Below are 21,452 nucleotides of genomic sequence, written 5' to 3' on the forward strand. Positions count from 1 at the left end.
GACTCTGGAAATATGATAGCTCAATCATAACTGAATGATGTAGCAGGCTTAGGTTAAAAAAATGGGTTCAGTGTGTAGCTTTCCAAAAGACACTATATAAGGCAGAGAACAAAACAGGATGCTTTCTTGCTTAGCTGAGTAGGAAGGAAGAAAGGTTGTGATGGCTAGAGAAGATGAGGAGTGGGGAAGTGAACTAGAATTAGATGACATAGGCATAGCAAGAGCCTTTACCACATATTATGAGAAACTGTACAAGAGTGCAAAGATGAAGAGGAAGGAAGGAAGCTGGCAAACTGAGAATAGAGCTTCCATGGCTATTGGAAAGGCAAGAGAGAGGTTAGACAAATTCATAGAAAGTGATCAGGGGTGAGAGGCAATAGGATAAATGCGGGATGCCAGGGTCCTAAGGCCCACATAGACTCCCACTAGAGCTGTTCAAGAGGAGGAGGTCACAGATAGGGCACCATATGCTAACTATGTACACCGAAGTTAAACGAAAAAGCTGAGCTTAGACACACTACAGTAGCGGACATATGTATGCAAGGTAGGCAAACCAGAGGAGGGGTACTCTTCAAAGGGCCAATATCCCTATTTCTCCGTGGAAACAAAAGTAGTAGCCAAAGTTCTGGAAAATCAACTGAAGACAGTATTACCCAATCTTATCCTTCCAGAAAAATTGGGGATCACACTGGGAAGGCCCACTATACTAAATCTGCATGCCTACAGCATTGACTGAATGTCATGGCTGAGACAGAAACCATTCTGTCATTAGACACTGAAAAGGCATTTGAGTCTATACACTAATGTTGCTTTTTCAAGGTATTGCATAAATTCTGCTTTGGGCCAGGATACAGAGGTTGGTTGAGACTGTTGTATGCAGACCCCACCACGAAGGTGAGACTTAATGGGGTTACGTTATAAATCATCAGGCTGGGTTAGTGTACAAGGCATGGTTGCCCTCTGTCTTTGCTGCCTTTTGCAATATTGGTGCAGCCACTTGCCCTCTGGATCAGGTCAGACCTGGCATAACGAGATTCCAATTGGTCAGAGGAGAACACAAAATACTGCCCTAAATGGACAACATATAAGTGTACATCTTAGAGCACAGCAGATCTCTCTTGAGACTGTGGTACATCTTTTGAGAGTTTGGGGCATAAATGGGATATAAGAGAAACTGACAGAAATCCACCTTGTTTATGACACAACCTGTAAATTCCAAACCTGGAAGTGGGAACAGATGGGTTTTCATACTTGGGCAGTGAGGTAATCAGACACAAGGATTCATTTGTGGAGTAGAACTGTTCTTCAGCGATCCTCATCCATAAAGAAAAAGAAGTAAACCACTGGCACATTCTACCACTGCCTATGCTAGGGCAGGTAGCCCTCTATAAAATTATCTTGTTACCCAGGTTACAATATGTAGTCCAAAACTTCCAGCACTATATCTGGGAGCACTTCTTTCATGGACTAAAGGGAGACATGAACTCTGCATTGGGATGGGACATTACCATGAATATCATTAGTTGCTTTATGAAATATGTATATTGCAGCGGTATCTAGCTGCCAAATGTTAGTATATACGGCTTCTCATAACTGGGGGTCATTAATGACTAGGCATTTACTCCAGTTGAGAACCTAGCGGTCCAGCTATACAGATCAGCTGTGGGTACTAAACCATACATTCACTGTACAATAATGGGAACCTCAATATTGTTTTACAGGCCAAATGAGCAGTGATAAAGACATGGAGGGTGGCCATGGCTGCACTGAGGTGGAGAGAAAGAATGGCCATTAGCACACCGCTATGGGTAGAGGGTCTGATGGAGATGTTCTGTGACAAATTAGGTATCTTGGCACTGGGAAAAATCCGGGGGGGCCTGAGCAGCCAACATAAAAATGTAAATACTTACAAATCTGCCACTAACTGGTGAACAACATGTTAGAGGGTCAAGACACACCGGAGGCCACACCGTTGAAAACAAGGGTTCTGCGAACCGAATCCATTGAGAGAATATGTCTCTGAAATAAAAAATACTCAAACAATGTGCTGGAGACTCTACAGAAACTGAGAGGTGGGAAGGAGACTTTGGGTGAGTATAGAACAGCACTGGATCAAGGCCCACAGCCACCACAGGGAGGAGGAGAAAAAGGTTTTGACTTAATACAACACAAAGTAATAAACAGGGCCTAATATAATAGCAACACACTCCATAAGATGAGACTTTCCCTTACAGGTTAAGGCCACAAGTGCAGATCAGAGGAGGGAACCTGCCTACATAGCATCTGGTAATGTGATGCGTGACACAGGGTTTCTGGGCATGAAGGTGCGCCAAAGGTAAGCCCGTCTGCACCTGTCCATGCCTGGACTGCATCCAGCACCAGAAACCCTGGATCTTCGATGAGCCATTCCCTGGTCACCCTCCATTATGATGCCAAGACCCTCCATCAGTTTAACATCGGATATCTCACCCCCTGCTGCACCGCATCTTCTAAGGACACCCACAGACCTTTTTCCTGCCAGAACTGAAGCCTCAGTTTTAGCCACAACAGGACAACCGGAACACTCCAAACCCGAAACCACTGACTCCCGCCACAACCTCATCAACTGCCTCCTTCTGAATATACGCTCCCTCCACAAGCACACCACCGAACTCTGGGACCGGATCGACTCCACCCGTCCAGACATCACCTTCCTAACCGAGACCTGGACCAACCCTACCTCCAGACCAGACATCGCCATCGCAATCCCGGATGGCTACAACTTCCTAAGGAAGGACCGATCCTCCCGTCTAGGTGGAGGACTGGCCATCATACACAAGTCCTCACACCGCATCGCGGTAAACACGAAGGAACACTGCACCACAAAGGAACACCTACACTTCCTGATCCACGCCACTCACAACTCCTCCCTCTGCCGCTCCCTAGTCTACAGACTGCCTGGTCCCCGCCCAGCCTTCATTGACACCATTGTAGACATCGCCAGCTCCCACGCCCTGACGTCCACCAAATACCTCCTCCTGGGCGACTTGAATTTCCACCTCGAGGACCGCAACGACCGAAACACCACTTCCCTACTCGACAATCTCAGCATCCTCAGCCTCAAGCAACTGATCACCGTGCCCATGCATGCTGCAGGACACACTAGACCCCATTTGTACCTCAAGCAACCGGATCACTTTCAAGCATACCTTCACTCCGGACTGGACCGAACATCACTGCATACACTTCGCCATCACCGCACCCAAAAGCTGCCTTTGCGTACCCAGGACTCCCCACAGGAAATGGATTGGGATAACAGACGAGAAACTCACCAGGACCCTTCCAAATCACCCCCACCACCGACGACGCCAATGCCACAGCACGCAACGTCAACACCTGGATCAGCGAATGCGCCAACTCTTTAGTCCCCCTCCGATCAACTTCGATCAAGCGCGTCCCAAAAAAAAAAACAGCTGGTTCAACACCAAACTCCAAGAATCCAAATACATCTGCAGGCGCCTAGAGAAGAAATGGAGAAACAGCAAAACCAGCGAAGACCTTGCCTCTTTCAGAGCTGCCTTTGCCACCCATCACCAATGCATCAAGAACGAAAAAAAAAGGCGCACTCCGTGAATGCATCAACACCTTCTTGCACAACACGAGAGATTCTTCACAGTAATCAACAAATTGACCAATCCTCCCTCCTAAGCCACCAACATACCCCCATCGCAAGACCTCTGCGACAAACTGGCTACTTTCTACCACCGCAATATTAAGAACATTTATGACAGCTTCCTCCTGCAGAACCCCTCTAGCGTCAGAACCTATGATCCATCCAGCCCCTCATAACTCACCCAAACCATCCACAGCTGGTCCGTGCTCACCACAGAAGAGATTGAAATCATCATGAACAGCATTCACTCCGGAACTCCAACAGATCCCTGTCCTCACCACATCTACAACAGAGCCAGTGCATCCATTGCCCCCGAACTCCGCAAGATGTTAAACTGCTCTATCACAACAGCCACCTTCCCCGAAGAATGGAAACACGCCGAAGTCCGCCCCCTCCTGAAGAAACCCACAGCCGACCCATCAGAGCTCAAGAACTTCCGACCCATCTCGCTGCTACCCTACCCAGCCAACGTCCTGGAAAAAGGCATAAACTCACAGCAGCGACAATTCCTCAAGGACAACTCTCTGGATACCTCTCAGTCTGGATTCCGCAGGAACCACAGCACGGAGACAGCTCTTCTTTCAGCCACCGATGACATCCATACACTCCTTGACCGTGGACACACCGCAGCACTCATACTCATCGACCTCTCAGCAGCCTTTGACACAGTCTCCAACAGCACCTTATAGACCACACTCCACGATGCAGGAATCTGCAGAAAAGCCTTGCAATGCATCCACACCTTCCTCACCGGAAGAACACAAAGTCAGGCTCCCAACCTTCATAACCAAACCAACAGAAGTCAGCTGCGGAGTCCCTCAGGGATCTTCCCTAAGCCCAATGCTCTTCACCATATACATGTCCCTGCTGGCAACCATCGTCAGAAACCACGAAATGAACATCGTGTCATACGCTGATGACACACAACTCATCATATCCCTCACTGAAGACCCGGGCAAAGCTAAAAGGAACTTTCACACCGGGATGAAAGCCGTTGCGCCTGGATGAGAGAGAGCTGCCTCAAGCTCAACCCGGACAAGACCGAGCTCACCATCTTTTGAAACTCCACCTCAGCCTGGGATGACTCCTGGTGGCCCACATCGCTCAGCGCACCACCTACTCCAACTGACCACGCCCGCAACCTAGGAATCATCCTTGGCTCCTACCTATCTATGAGCCGACATGTTAACGCAGTCACCTCGTCCTGCTGGCACACCATCCGCCAACTCTGCAAAATCTTCTAATGAATCCCGGTCAACTGCCGGAAAATGATCACCCACGCCTAAGTCACTAGCAAGCTTGACTATGGCAACACACTCTGTGCGGCACCACAACAAAGAACATCAGGAAACTGCAACTCATCCAAAACGCCTCAGCAAGACTTGTCCTGAACCTCTCCCTCCAAGTACCCATCTCCCAAAACCTGAGGACCCTCCATTGCTTCCCAGTAGAGAAGCGAATCAACTTCAAATTACTCACCCACACCAACAAGGCCCTGCACAACATCGGACCGGCCTACCTGAACCATCGCATTTCCTTCCATAACCCCGCCAGACCCCTCCGCTGTGCCCACCAGGCGCTAGCTACCATCATACACATCTGGAAAACCACCACCAAAGGAAGATCTTTTGCATACCTTACAGTTAAGAGCTGGAACAACCTGCCCACACACCTCAGACAAAGCCCATCTCTCACCATCTTCAGGAAGAACCTCAAAGCATGGCTCTTCGAATGAGTCTCAGACCCACCATCAGCGCCTTGAGACCCTCACGGGTGAGTAGTTGTGCTTTACAAAAACTGATTGATTGATTGGGCGGAGGTGCAAGAGGCACTGTCCGGAAAGCTAGGGTAGATTAATGTGGCGCCCTAACTCTCTGTCCTGGGTATTGTAAAAGATATAATTCAGCCTGTGTGGAAGTTCACATTGTTTGCTTGCACTTATAGTAGCCAATTGAGACACCATACGAGATTGGGGAATACAGGCCAAATCTCGCAGGGCAATACATGAATGAAGCAGAGTGATCTACAAGCGAAGGGGGTGTTCAGAGAAATTCAAAAATATTTGGGGTCCCTGGACGGAGCTTTTGGTTTAAAATGCAATCCAAAAGGTATGCCCTGTGAGATAGACATGGTAGAGACTTCTGCGGAGTGAACGGACCTCGGATCAACTCAGGAAACAAGAAAAGGGAACTTTTGCAATGTATACACTACTGCTAGTTAAGTGATGGGGGAAGGTCCCACAGCCATTGGCAAGAGACACCTTTGGGACAATTGCTACATACTGCCTCCAGAAAAAGGATGACTGTAATTGATGGCCCTTGAAAAAGTGATAAGGGATGATTTATTTACCATTGGCAATGGTATTTCTAATGTATATATATCTGCTAAATTAGGTACGTGGAATTTATAAAGCATGAACCTAACCGAATAGATGGTTCCGTTTCCTCAGATTCCATACAATAATCCCTTCCTTCCCTTTCAGGCAGCTGGACTGTATATGGAAATTATCCGCTGCATAGCTACCAGCCGTCACCAGGTGGCACTGCTCGACTAAGGATTGGTATCTGGAATCTAGAAGGCGTCCGATTGTGACATCTTAGCTGGTTATGAAACCACCGGGGTTCCAGTTACATCAGTTCCGATCTATTTATAGTGTCAAAACAAGTTCCGATACAGTAGACGGACACAAAACAGAATAAAAACCTTACGTTTCTCGCTGAAAAAAATCAAAAAATAAAAACAGAAACAAAAAAACTTCTGCAAAAACGGGAGGCAAGACCGTAAGCAATCGGTGGAAGCTGAAACATCCATCGATCGGAAAGAAGCTACCGAAGGTTAGGACGTTGTCATTCTTATGGATGGTTTACACCAGAGATTATTTACAAGAACCACTCCCAAAGCATCCATCCAGGTGGCGGGACGTGAAAAACCAACGTTACAACCAAAATTTAATGAAAAGGTTCAATAATAACCTCACAAATCCTTTACGAAGGCACAACGGCCAATTAACAATCCAGTCAACAAGAACCACCAAGAAACAGTGTGCTCGAAATTAGACTTTACTTCCCTCCAAAGCATGTGAGAAGTTCGTCATCAATCTTAAAGGATGCAGTCCGTTTGATGAAACGACAAAGTGCTCTCCTTTGGTCAAGCGCAGTGAAGCCGACTCTCCTCCTTCCAAGGATGAAACTGAAGATACGAAGATGAGAGCACATAGAACTACACTGAACTGCAGAAGGTCCGGGTCTCCAGCCCTTGTGACAGAGTCCATTCCGATCAAAAAATGCAAGCACTGAACAGGCGAATCTGGTTCATAATCTTTGGAAAAACAGAAAAGCATAGTGGAATGGAAATGTCCACGGCAGCATCAAGCACTGGCAAGACAGTCTTTCCCCGGAATCTCAAGGTAGCATAAGAAATCACGTTTCATGGTAGCAAACAGTTCTATCAAAGAGAACCACCTATGCTGGAAGAGTCTTAGGATCACCGCTTGATGAGGTTCCTACTCATGGTTTACAGAACCTAGCCTGGCCAGGGAGTATGCCATCAGATTCTTTACCCCTGTACAGCGAGCTGCTGATGACCCAGTTCTCTTACTAACAAGTACCAAACGGGATGCGCTTCTCAGCACTGCTGTCGAAAAACCACAAAACCCTACTTTTCATGATAGAACATCGCATTTGTTGACCCTCAAAATCTGAACCTACACATTGCTCACAAGGAAGAAATACCCTACACAGTGACTACAACTCTTATCACAACCTAAAAAGATTAAATGTGAAGGTTTAATTCCTGCTTGTACCAAATGCTATTTAAAAGCAATTCATCCAGATGAGCACGCAGCCCTGAAGAGATGCATCTATAACTAGTGACATCTGATGATGCGGAGATTTGAATGGATAACCCTGTTCTGTATTGGGCTGATTGATCTGGCCACCAAAGTAATGGCTGAAGCACAGAGACTGAAGAGTTATCACTTCCTTTAGATTACTGGTCAATCGATTCCACTATTTTAGTATAGAACACTGGAACTGGTATCTGGAGATGACGTGATGAGGCCTCACAGATGAAGTACAGCCCTATAGGGCTGACACCAAGATATTATGAAACCGGCGACCATCTGAGAGATGTCAAGGAAGTCTGTTCTGAGAAGAGAAAGCGTGAGCTGAACAGCGTCCAGAATGAATACTGCTGAGAGGGGACGAGATCGTATTTTATACATTGATAGAAAAACTTGTTACTCAAAAATACTAATGCGTTAGAGATGTTCAGACAGAAGCCTGAGAAAGAGTCCTCAGTGCCAATCATCAAGATCAAGAGGTAAAGAAAAATGCCCTGTCGATGCAAAAACACTATCTATGCCTACCTGCCATTAAATTGGTGAAGACTCTCAGAACCACTAAGAGCAGATGATAAACCGAATAGGGGCACCTTGAACTGCATATGCAAATTGGTCACCTTAAACCACCCATATTTCCTGCAAATCTCCTTTATTGGCACCTGGAATTAAGCATCCGTCTGATCTATAGACACAATCCGATTCTGATCCCGAAGAAAGTGAAGAACTCGAAGCTAAGTCAACATTCTGAACTATAGAGTAATAAGAATAACACCCTGGCCTCTTTGGGCAAATTGAACAAACTCCAATGACCCCTTTTAGAAGGGAGGAAAAACCTCTTTCATCTAAATGTTCATCTAAGTTACCTTCAAAAGGGAAGGGTGTAACTATTCACAAAACACAAGTCTGCACTTACTTCCGATCCCTTCAGGAACCCACTCCACTTGTCCTCCAAACAGTGAATCATTAGTTGAAATCCGAAATGCCTTAGAGTGGTCTTATACCAGCTGAGGTATAGCAGTCACTGCTTAGCCACCCTTTCAATTTCATCAATCCCCAGAGGCATGAAATGGCTGCTGATACTATGTGTATTGAGAATGTAATAGGGATGAACATGATGAATGAATTGCTGACTATAGACCCAAATGTGGCAATACTGTGGTTGAAGTTTACAGCCCAAGGAAACTAGGCCAAGGGCCTATACTGTCACCCAACTTTCCAAAATCTTCATACAAAGAGGTCTCTTTACAAATGAATGTTAAAAAACCTCATCTTCATTCTTCACCATAGTAGTAACATGGGTCCGAGCTGCTGAAGCCAGAGTATTCAAAGAACAAGATGATGAGGCAGCCTCCTCACTCCTCGTGTGCGACCCTATGACAGACCCTTTTGTACATCTGGTCCTAGGACTCCTGAACACTAAGCTGGCTGAGTTTCCACTCAATATCACGGAGGACAGAAACTGAATTTGATGGATATCATGAAAAGGGGCATGATAGTCTTGGATCAGATTATTACCACTGCTAAATTCCTGGCTCGTAGCCATGGAATAGTAATAAGCTGCTTATTCTGGAACAGACTCTATGTGGCTGTATCTCTCTAGCTGACTTAAACTCGGCGCAGGGAAACCTCCAAGGGAGAAGGACAATAGCCCCTTGGGGCCACCCGGCACACCAGAGGGAGTCATTGCCTTGTTGAAAATGCTATACATAACATTTAAGAAATTCATCAGGTCTGTCCCAGGAATTGGGAAAGTAGGATACTCCTTCTCCTGTTGAGGAGGTCGTGCAGTTTCTGATGTTGGTGTGACCGCTTCCATCTCCTGATACGGCGGAGTCACCAGTGAAATCTGCGCCACCGGGGCCGTGGGTGACGCCGGGATCTCCACTACAGACAGAACGCGGGGGCCCTTCATGTGACTTCGGAGGAGGAGATAGAGGCTGTGGACTCACTTCCCAATATGATAGCGCCGGGACTTCGGCACAGGACGTACCAGCCATGGACTTACTTCTTGAGAAAAACAGATGCAGGGGACCATGATGTCATCTCTTCTTATGTGACCTCGGAGACCAATGAGTCGGTGAGTCCGCCCGAGGCCAGTATCTATGACAGCCACCCTTGTCCTTCTTAGCCTTGGCCAAGAATAACTTTACTCCTCTCTCCTTCAGAGCTTTAGGGTTCATACCCTGACGTGAAACGCAGCCCCGACATCATGATCAGAGCTAAGGCAATAGAGTCAATCTTCATGCTGATCCGTAACCGACATCTGGCCTCCTCATTACCGACAAGGTTTGAAACTTGACTTTTAGGTGGAGACATTGTTGCCTATCGAGCCAATAAAACCTCAATTTCCTCAAACCAGTATAACCAACACAGAGAGGTAGGAAAAACTGTTATGCGTCAAAGGTACAGAAAAAAGGGAACTGATGTCAGCACGCCAGCGAGGACTTCTTCTGGCTCCAAAGACATCAGACGGAGTCACGTGTGGAGCCGTGTTATTGTGACGTGCTTGTCGACGTGGAGAGCTAGAGAGAAAAAATTCCAGTTGAATGCTGGTGCATGGGGCTATTCAAAAGGTGAGGAACCCACAGGTAGATGTATCCATCAGAAATGTATGATTTGCATTTTGGGAGATTATGGGCCTGATTTAGATTTTGGTGCTCCGGGTTACTCCGTTACAATGATGACGGATAGCCGAAATATATATTCCATTATATTCTATGGGATTAATATTTTGGAAAATGGGCTGTCACCATTGTGATGGAGTAACCCATCCACCGAAATCTGAATCAGGTCCTTTCTCTTTTGATTCCATACAGATTAACAAGTTACTTACCTTTGGTAAAGCATTATCTGGTAGAGTCGATATGTAGCTTCAGATTCCTTACCTTCAAATCTTCCTGAGAACTTTGGGCAGAAGTGGTATGGGTGGAAAGGCGTACAGGAGGCCTGAGCTCCACTCGAGACAAAAAGCATCTTCCAGTGATAGATGCCTTGGAAATTCCAATGAGCAAAACTGCTGACATCGCCCATCCTCTTCGGAGGCAAACAGATCTAACCAAGGCTCTTACCACTACGGAAAGAGTCCTTGCACCACCTCCGAATGGTGACACCACTCATGATCCACTAGGCATCGATGGCTGAGTTAGTCTTCCCTGGTGTTGAGAGAACCTGCCAGGTGTTGAACCACCACGGGTTATGCCCTGCTGTTCCAGCCATGTCCACAGACACAGACCCTCATGACAAAGGGTCCATGACCCAGATCCCCCCTGCTTGTTGCAGTACCACATGGTGGTGGTGTTGTCCGTGAACACTTGCACTAACTTCACCCTGACAGAAGGAAGAAATGCTTTCAATGCTAGCCAAATCACCTGGAACTCCAGTAAGTTGATGTGGAGTCCGGAATCAGCCAGAGACTGGATGACTCTCATCTCCACTTCTCCTAGATGGCTGCCCCATCTTAACTTCAGAGACCAGGTGTCAAGTATTTGTAGCAACACACACAGTAATACAGTAAAAACACCACAAAATGACTAAACACAAATTTGTTAAAATAGCCAATATTTATCTAAACAAAACAAGACCAAAACAAAAATAAATCCAACATAGGCAAGTCAAGTTATGAATTTTTAAAGATTAAACTCAAAAATACCGCTTAGAAACACAACATGCTTCGATGAGGTGATAATACGGCGTCATGACGGAGTCCTTCCCAACAATCCAACACCATTGGCGTTGGGTACGGAGTCACGCAGACCCCCAGGTACAGTACCTTAGTAAAATGTGAAAACAAGCCGGTGCGTGAAGTCGGGGAGCACGCCATTGCTGGATCCGAGACGGCGTTGGTTCCAGTGCTGTGGGGCAAAGGAGCAGAGGCGTCCCGAAGAGGGGTCGGGTCCTCCTGCGGAGCGGTGAAGGTGAGGCGGCATCAGTGCAAAGCGTTGAATCCGTGCACTTCAGGCGGAGTCGGTCACGACTTGGTGACTTCCACGGAGTCACAGATTTTGGCGGGGCTGCAGCGATGTTGGGCTGCGCAGGTCATCTCACTCCAGCGAGGACCACAGAGTCGGTTGCAGGTGGCGTCACGGGATTCGGCAGCGGCATCAGTCCGGAGTTGTTCGAAGTTGGTTTTCTTGGATTTTCATCAGCTTCTCCTTTCAAGGACCCAGGGACTTGATAGGGTACCTCTTGTCAGGACAGGAGTCTCAGCAGAGAGTCCAGGTGCTGGTAGGGGAAGTCTTTGATGCCCTGAGACTTCAGAACAGGGGCCAAGCTCAGTCCAAGCCCCTGGAGATTCTTCTCAAGCAGGAATATACACAAAGTCCAGTCTTTGTCCCCTTTCACAGGCAGAAGCAGCAACTGCAGGATAGCCCAACAAAGCACAGTCACAGGCAGGGGCAGCACTTCTCCTCAGCTCTTTAGTTCTTCTCCTTGGCAGAGGTTCCTCTTGATTCCAGAAGTGATCTAATTTTCAGAGGTTTCGGGTCCTCTTCTTATACTCCTCTCTGCCTTTGAAAGTAGGCCTACTGCAAATAGAAGTCTCTGTTGTTTTCAAAATCCTGCCTTGCCCAGGCCAGGCCCCAGACACACACCAGGTGGAGACCTTTCAGGTGTAAGTGACCACTCCCCCCTTCCCTCCTAGCACAGATGGCTCATCAGGATATGCAGGCTACACCCCAGCTCCCTTTGTGTCACTGTTTAGAGGAGAGGTGCAAACATCCCAAATGTCAAAATGACTCAGACAGGGAATCCACAAACAGGCAGAGTCACAGAATGGTTTAAGCAAGAAAATGCATTTTCAAACAGACAATCTAAAAACCAACCTCACTAAAAGATATATTTTTAAATTGTGAGCTCAGAGACCCTAAACTTCATATTTCTATCTGCTCCCTAAGGGAATCTGCACTTTAATAATATTTAAAGAAGCCTCTATGTTAACCTATGAGTGGGATAGGCCTTGCAACAGTGAAAGCCAAATTTGGCAGTATTTCACTGTTAGGACATGTAAAACACATAAGTATATGTCCCACCTTTAACATACACTGCACCCTGCCCATGGGGCTACCTAGGGCCTACCTTAGGGGTGCCTTACATGTATAAAAAGGGAAGGTTTAGTCGAACTGGCAGTTTAAAATTGCACTCACAGACACTGCAGTGGCAGGTTTGAGCCATGTTTACAGGACTACTAATGTGGGTGGCAGAACCAGTGCTGCAGGCTCACTAGTAGCATTTGATTTACAGGCCCAAATATGCCAATCATGGATAAGCCAATCAACAATACAGTTTATTTTACACAGAGAGCATATGCACTTTAGCACTATATAGCAGTTGTAAAGTGCTCAGAGTCCTAAAGCCAACAAAAACAGGTCAGACAAAATAGGTAGCAGGAGGCAAAAAGATTGGGGATGACCTTGCATAAAGGAAAAAGTCCAACAGGCAGTATAGCGGGAGGGGAAGACTGATCCAGAATGATCTGTAAGACCCATTTGTTCGATGTTATGGACTGCCAGTGTGTTCGATGATGTTGGATTATCGCTCCAACGGGGCACCAATGATCTTGCAGAACCAAACCAGGAAGGTTAAGATGCTGCAGCTGCCATGGGCGGGTGGCTAACCACTTCTGGCTGGCAGAGCCCTGAAGTCTGAATGCACCACATCCATGTCTCCACATAGCTTGGGAAGCCTGTGCAGGATGATGGCTGGGATATTGCTGATGCAGTGGCATACCCCTTCTGTAGCCACAAAAGGGGCAAAAGGCAGACTGGGGGAGAGGGGTCACTGAGAGGCCCCAGGATTTTGGCGTAGCCTACGAGTCCCTGAAGAGCTCCAGCACCAAGTCTGCCTTCTCTCCAAAGAGACAAGTCCTGTCAATGGGTATTTCCGGGAGGTTGGCCTGGACATCAACCGAAAAGCCAGATGTTCCCAGCCAAGAGTTGAGCCATAAGGCCACTGTCGACTAAACCGGGCTGCCCAGTGAGTCAGTTGTATCCAAATCACACCTAATGGTGAACTTTGCAGCATCCCTCCCGTCTTTCACTGTTTGAGAGAGGATGGCCTGGGCCTCCTTCAGGATGTGCGGCAGCACTTGCGCAACTGTATCCCATGGGGTATGGGAGTAATGGTCCAAAAGGCATGCAGTGTTCACTTACAGCAATGCCAGGCTGGTGGAAGAAAATATCTTCTTCCCAAGTGTGTCCAGCCTCTTGGATTCCCTGTCCGGGAGAGCGGCAGGGAACGCACCATGGGAAGTTGAGGCTTGGACTACCAAGCTCTAAGGGTTGGGGTGTTGCATGAGGAAACTAAGATCACCCAAGGCAGGGCAATGATGGCGGGCAAATGTTCTGTTCACAGGAGCCCCTGTGCTGGGTATGGACCAAGTTCCCAGCAAGACATCAGTTAGTGTTTCATTGAAGGGCACTAGGGGTTCAGATGAAAAAGCCCTAGGATGAATCACTTCCATCAAAAGAGTAGTTTTAACCATCACAGATGGCAATTCAAACTCAATGACCTCTGCTGCCCTCTTCACCACCATTGCATAAGATGGTCCCTCCTCTGTAGCCAGTGTAGGTGGAGAGAGCATACTAATATCTGAAGAGGTGTTCAATCCACTGGCATCTCCTAGTTCCTCATACTAGTCCAAAGTTTCAATAGAGGTGTACAACCGGTATTGTAAATGGCCTAGTGACCCCTCCCACTCTTCCCCCATGTCTGTGTGCTACACATAATGCTCAGGCAACAACGTAGAGCCCGTCAGGGCCGGAATCAGTGTCGATCTATGCCATTCTGACTCTGAGTTGTCGAGATGAGAATGGGGCTGATGCTGCCAGTGGACAACAAGGGCGCGAGGCACATCACCGTCGGGATTGGCGTCAGAGAAGGTCACATTGGCACGACCGGCACCAATCCTGATCAGAATTCAGATCCGTGAGACCCTATCGGAGTCGAGGCCAGAGCCATCGGTGTGGAACCTGATGGGGCCTCCTCCAACCCTCGGGGCCAGAAAGCACTCCACAGGAGATGGCCCCCTCAAATACTTGGTGCAAAAATCCTTTATTTGAGTGGGGGTCACTCCAGCTCCAGGAAATTGGGGGAAGTGCGGAGTTGACTCTGGCAACGGCTCTGCAGAACCGTGCCTGGAACACTGGTGTACCCCACTCGTCACATCAGCCAAAGGACAAGGTGAAGTTGAAGTCCGTTTTGACTTCTTCTTCTTCTGCCTCTTCTCTTTCTTTAATGGGTATGTCGCCTTCTCGTTCCCTAAGTCTTCTGTTGGCCATTTAAATCAATACTGTGCTGATGATAACCCTCACATTTGTCTAGGGTCGAAACACTGCCAACTCAATTTGTCTCTGAATAAGGGACTGACTATAACAGATCTACTTGTTCGTTGCTGGATGACGTCATTTATGAGGATCAGCCATGACTAATTCTTTTAGTCAGATGTCTACATTCACACTTGTGTTGATGGGTTTTTAATAAATCATAAGTGAATATCTCTTTCTTAGTCTTTTTCTTGGAGGAATGAGCACGTTCATTACATTTTACATTTCACCTTCTTTATTGTGTTGAGACGCAACTAAAATATTACTTTTCATGCTAAGGTGACTGCTGGAGTATACACTGTGTATTTGATACACCCTGAACCTTTGTGATTTTCTAAAGTATTTATAGATACTATAGTTTTTAGAGAGCCAGGCTGTAGTTATTGGTTCCCTTCATACATATAACTAATTACACGTTACCCATTTGGCTATTTGGCTCCTTTGTTCTTTTTACAGTGACCTACTACAGCAGAGACATAGCTTACCTTGAAATCAAATGAAATTGTGTCGATTGAGACTACAGATTTTCTCGCAAAGTTCTGCAGGGTGCCAGTAAGGAAGGCCTGTGGGAAGAAGAATCCACTAATCCAGAACACTGGTGGAATACCCTGCGCAATCCAAGTTTTCAGAAATTCAATCCTCTGCAACAGGTCCATTACCCAGGAGGCCAAAGGCTTCAAAGATGGGTATGCCTAGGAGTGCAGAAATAGAGCAATTATAGACAGTAGCCACAATGACCTCCTTGCCACCAGGTGGTCCACCACTTTCAATAACACTGTGATCCCATAGTATGTTCAATAAAAAAATAGCCACAGACATTTTCCAGTAATGCAAAGCACCATAATCAGGGTAACTTCTGCTACCTTAAGCTGATCTATACTCCAGTGCATAGAGACCCCACTTTTCATAAAAGTCACTAGAAACAGTCACATAGATTATTCACTTACACACAGATCATGATATCTGGTGCACACAGGCATCCCTATGCATCTTTAATTCAGCCAAGGTTCCATGCTTCTGTCATATGTAAAGAGCCTCCGCTACAACCCACTTCCTGGTCTCAAGCGCCTCCTGAGTATTAATTTAATGGTAAATAAATGTATAACTTATTTTAAAGAAAAATTATTAGGAATCTTTAAGATACCCCTCTAACATGCTGTAGTAAAATAGGTGTTTTTGACCAATGACTTTGTGTTGCACCACTTTGCATTTGGATTAGTTGTTCAGTGTACACCAGTTGCAGATTACATTTTGTATTCAGTGTAGCTGCCTATTGACTTTATCGTGGTGTTAGACATTGCAGTTGAGACATTGCAGTTGAGCTGTGTTTTTCCACATGGTAAACTGTGCTTGTTTTTCGTATTTTTTCTCACCGAACACGAACAGTTAGTCAGTCAGCATGATAAGAGATAAGAGAAATGTTGGCCAGTTTTCAACGTTTTTCTTCCAACTCTGACCTACAGTAGACAACATGTTTGAATATTTCTCTTTCATGGGAGGGTTTTTTCCAGAAAGCCCTTTCGGTTCGTTAAGGTATAAAAAAAGGTGGCCCTGCTCAGTAGCCGGGGAATTTCCAAGACCTCGGTCAGGATTAGACGTCGAATGTGTGACACACACACTTGTCCCGTGAGGGTGGATACCTCTTTCTCGCAGTTGAACGGGGTCATCTTCTTGCTTGCATGAGAAAGATGAAGAGCTTGGCAGGCCCTACGGTGATGAATTTTTACTTTATTCTTTGATTTGCAATTATACTATAATAATATAATCACATATATTTGCTGTGTACATTACAGTTGAGAATCATTTTGATATATTTTCCTTTCATTGCTGTGACTATTTTTAAACGTGTGCATTCGCCCTACTAATCTTATTTTTTAGGAACCTTGTGGTGAAATAATAATAAATGTCTTCTTTGAACTGAAAAGTGCATTCCAGAGATTTTTGTCAGCTCGGTCATTAGTGAAAGCAAAACACATGCTTAGAATCACATATATAAAATGAGGAGAGTGGGAAATTGATGCACTTTATAGCAAAACTTATGTGGCCATGACTATAACATACTCACTCTTATCAGGAGGTATTTTGCCACTGAAAATAATTAAAAAGAGTAATATTTTATGAAATGTAGAATTAGAAGACAAATCACGGTTAGATATACTGATCTTACATGTTATAAATCTAAGAAGAACTTTTAGACTAGAATGGAAGGTACTTGCTTTTTATTTGTGTGGGGTGAGTAGTATCTTTTAAAAATGTATGATGTATTGGTTTTTATTAACCATGCATTTAAATAAACTTGACTTGACTGACTTGGCTTGGTCTCAACCACCCTATACCAACAGAAAAGTACAATTATTTTCCCATTCTGTAAGTTGCTATAATTCATGGATAGTTTGTAAACCCAAAAACCTACACATGGTGTGGTAATCAGAAATAAAGATTTGTGGATGTAAATGAGTCACTATGTCCCTGTCGCGCTTCAGTAATCTTAAGAGTCCGGTAAGAATAAAAAATAGAGGGGATAAGCCCTCACCTATATAGTGTAGCATGCTTTGTCATCATCTATCCCTGTCCTAATAGCTTCTCAGGCTCCTGAGTAGGGATTGTCTATATAAATAAATGCTGATTGCTAGACACAATAGAAAAGACTATACGGATATGCACTCTTTCCATACAATGGATACACATGTTCTCTCCATTGCTTAATCTTCCTTTGAAGAGGTGTTTGTATTATGTCAAAGTGTTATTATGTCAGGTTTTACAGGGATTCATAGTTATATGATGCAGAGAAAACGTATCAATTGACATGTCCATTTAGTGGGAGCCAGTACTCACCTAAAAGGATCACCGTAGCTAAAATCATAAATCCTCCTGGAATTCAATTATTGTTATGCATTTGTTCATTGTTATTGAGCTTTTCCTATCATTCTTACTGCCATGATGATGACAGCCAACAAGGTGGACATTAAATGTCACTCTTCATATATCCTGACAAGTATGGTTCAGAACACTTGCTTACACCTATTCCATGACAATAGCTTTACCTTTCCTTTCCACAGTTCTGGGACAGCATTGTTATACAGGCTGCTGGACATCAACTCAAGCTGAGAAGACATCACCACCAAACCCTTGAGAGCTTTTAGTAGGTCGTTCAACGTCTGAGTGATTTCTTTTAGCAGGCGATTGTACCTGAATTATAGAAGAGTAAATATATGTGAATTTATATTGATGCAGTCCTCTTAAAACAACATTTCGTGCAGTATTTGAACCAAACAAATATTAGACTTATTCTAGCTAGTGGTGTGCCCAATATTGAGGTATAGTGTACAGAGTGAGTTCAAACGTGGGGCTAGCAATATATAGGATGGATATGAGCAGAGTGAACATACACAGAGTAAAGGCAGGTATATTAGAAAGGAGCATTATGGAAATGCATACGGTAAAGATGGTTATGATGGGTATGATGAGGTACAGTGAGAAAAGGCTAAAAAATTGTATTGCAGTACAGTTACTTATTCTGTGGCCAGACACATTCGATTCAATGACTGCATGTCACTATGTCAAGCTCAACAATATCAACTTACAAAAATATTGTGAGCACTATACCACCTACAACTATATTGTCAAGGTAAGTATATACACGGGTAAGTATGGATTTATTATTCTTAACTCCATATCTGCCCACCTGGATCTCGTAGTGTTAGTGGATATAGTGGGTGCAATACATTTATTGTACAATTCAGTCACATGGAATATAGTGGCCACCCCCAACCATATTCTTCTTTTGTGTTTATTTCTTGGCTCTCTTTTTATTGAGTTATCTGGTGATGTTTCAAATGTTCATTCACATTTAAAACATAAGATACTTACCAAAAGGATGAAAAGTAAAAGAGCTATTGTCCAAAAGTAATATCTGTATCCAATAGGTGACCTGTATATATTATTTCCTAACATTGCATTTTCACAGTTTAGTAGACTCACATTCCAAGTTATCTAGTTCTCTTTCTTACGGTCTGAAATCTGAACACTGATTCATGAGTCTAAAGTTCTAAAGTGGACAGTTTGACTTTATCTGTCTTATGTCTAATATGGCTGAACATAGAACGAAACTTATAACATGCTACCACCGCAAATAAAGGATACTGATTCCAGATTTGCACACTTCACGTGGATTCAATAGTAATCAAAGAACAAAAGGTCATTGGGCAGAGGTGCCAGCTTGGAGCACCCTCTAGCAAGTCCTCACCAAATGACGACCGTGCAAAGCATACTATCCGCACCTTTTTTTCATAATCCTGCATAACCCCATTATTACATGATAACATTTTCCCATTTTGCAATATTTTTCATCTCAACCTTTAACTCCTGTATTGATGATGGATTGCAATCTTTCCACCTTTTCTCTACTGTTCTACAGGCTACTAACGTTCGTAAAAACACCATATATTCCAAATATTCGGCTTGGAACTAAATTCAACATTCACAGATGAGCTCTCCAAACTGTTAGTGAAAATCCATAAACATCCTCTTGGTACGTAGAGCTTGATGAAAAGAAACACCCATCAACACACTGCTTTTCTGAGGCCACGCTTGTTTGCATGTATGGCTTGAATGTACTATCTCATCAAACAATTCTATGTTCGTATAATATTTATATGCTAATCCTCTGAAACTTAAAAGGCTTTTCAGTAAATTGGCCTGTAGGGTGATCCAAAACTATATGCCATCTTATGGTTGTAAGCTCAAGTAAGTATGGATGTAAGTATTAACAGAGGATGCAACTTATTAACCTGATTATACACATTACAATAGGGACTGGAGTATCCTGACGGTATATGCTACCCTACTTTGAAGAGGGACCCTATGGCATCTGGCATTGTTCTGGCGGGCTCTGTTCAGTGTGTTAAGGTGGCAAATACAAATGGATCACATAATTTTATAAGACTACAACCTTTAGACAATTATATTTTTCTGAACTCAAGTCCTTCTCTGGAAACCCATTACACGTACTAACCTGCACAAAAAGAATTTTCTCTGGGGAGAAAGCACGCACTTAGTATGACACTTAACTGGAGATGGCTTGCTGAGATCTTGATGTTTCTAATTGCAAAAGTATATTCTAGCTAATATCCTTAATTATAAGGGGGTCTTAACTTGTCAAACAAGTATCAGAGGATTTTGAACTATCAGAAGGAACAAGCTGTACATATTATCTTTTTGCTAGAGACCCAGTGAAGGCAGGGCAATCAGCATTTATTGTGGCATATACTTTACTCTGCTCGAATCTTCAATTCAGGCTCTCCAGGTCTGGAGGAGTGGCTTTATGTGTTACACAGGGCAGTTTCCTCCAAAATATCTTGACAAAAAACGATCTGAGGGTAGTTTTGTGGTGATCGAGTTAGAGTTTATGGAGAGCAGGTTTACTTAGTTCATATATATATGTTTCTAAGGTGGTTAAGGACCGGTTTCTCAACAACATCACATACTCCTTTGCCCATTTTTTAGAAGTAGAGCTCATATTAGTAGGTGATTTTAATTTAGTTTGGAAAGCAGAATTTGATAGATCTCCATGGATAAGTAAGCAACTGAAGACAGTAGTCAGGAATTTATACCTCACTGACAAGGCATCAACTTCATCCCTCCTGCAGAGACTATTCTGATTTTTGTGTTGGACAGTACATGGATACAATGGCAGATCACCTTATTATCAGCCAACAGCCAGTGTGGCACGTGTGATTACAAGAGATGGGAGGCATAACTCTGTTGGATCACGCTCATATTCTGGTTCAATTGAGGGAGCCCCTCTGATCAGGAAACCCTGTAGGTGTACTTTAGGGAATACTTGATGAGGAATCCACTGCATGTGCAACAGATAAGCCTTATGCCTGTCCAATACTAGCAGAGGCATAATGGTAGCACCATTTCTCAGACCACTAATTGGGAGGCACTAAAGGCAACCACTAGATGCTGATAGCTCTGATTGTGTACAAAGACAGAGAGGGAAATGGAAATAGATAAGATACAGGACAAAGTGGAGGAAATTGAACTGGCAAACAAAGCATACAAAATGGTGTTTGAATCAGATACATCAAAGTGTTGAAAGGACAGTAGACTATGTTGTAGACCACAATATCAAAGTTCCCATTTTCTCAGACTCTGACAAAAGGTTTACAGGAAGGGTAGTACAGTCAATAAACTACTGGATTTTTGCATTAAGGCACAATAAAGTAAGTCACATATACTAAAGAGCCTAATGGAGGATGAAGGAAAAATCCCATTCTATAGAGAACACAAGAAAGAATTTGAACCTAAGTACCACCGTTGCGGAGAGACCAGCAGCAAGAGCCCATTCTGCGGAGGTGTAGTGAGAGCAGCTCGCTAAATAAGTACAAGGACGCATGGATGTGGAATGGCGCTACCACTTGCCCCACTGTTCTGCATGGGAAATTAAAAGTCTCTCAGGAGAAGTAGAACAACCCTAGAAATAGAAGCATAAGTAATGCTCCAAACATTAAAGCAAGGAGAAACTATAAATTCACCATAAATAAGCTCTGGGTGCAAAGCGATAAGCCATGTACAAAGGCTCCCAGGGAGTTATAATTATAAGATCCCTATAAGGAATACTAAAGGTACCACAAAT

The 21,452-nt window shown here is 44.5% G+C and overlaps 1 protein-coding gene across 1 annotated transcript in view; it reads right to left on the reverse strand.

The window, feature by feature from the left end:
• DNAH1 (dynein axonemal heavy chain 1) overlaps positions 1-21,452 on the reverse strand; it is an 827,745-nt gene that overhangs the window by 20,372 nt on the left and 785,921 nt on the right. Inside the window, exons 76-77 of the mRNA XM_069206595.1 lie at positions 17,857-18,001; positions 15,298-15,504 (exon numbers count right to left, since the gene is read on the reverse strand). Of these exons, the coding sequence (XP_069062696.1) occupies positions 15,298-15,504; positions 17,857-18,001 (352 nt within the window). The remainder of the gene's footprint in view (positions 1-15,297; positions 15,505-17,856; positions 18,002-21,452) is intronic.

The sequence above is a fragment of the Pleurodeles waltl genome, chromosome 9 (genome assembly GCF_031143425.1).
Source record: "Pleurodeles waltl isolate 20211129_DDA chromosome 9, aPleWal1.hap1.20221129, whole genome shotgun sequence".
NCBI lineage: Eukaryota > Metazoa > Chordata > Amphibia > Caudata > Salamandridae > Pleurodeles > Pleurodeles waltl.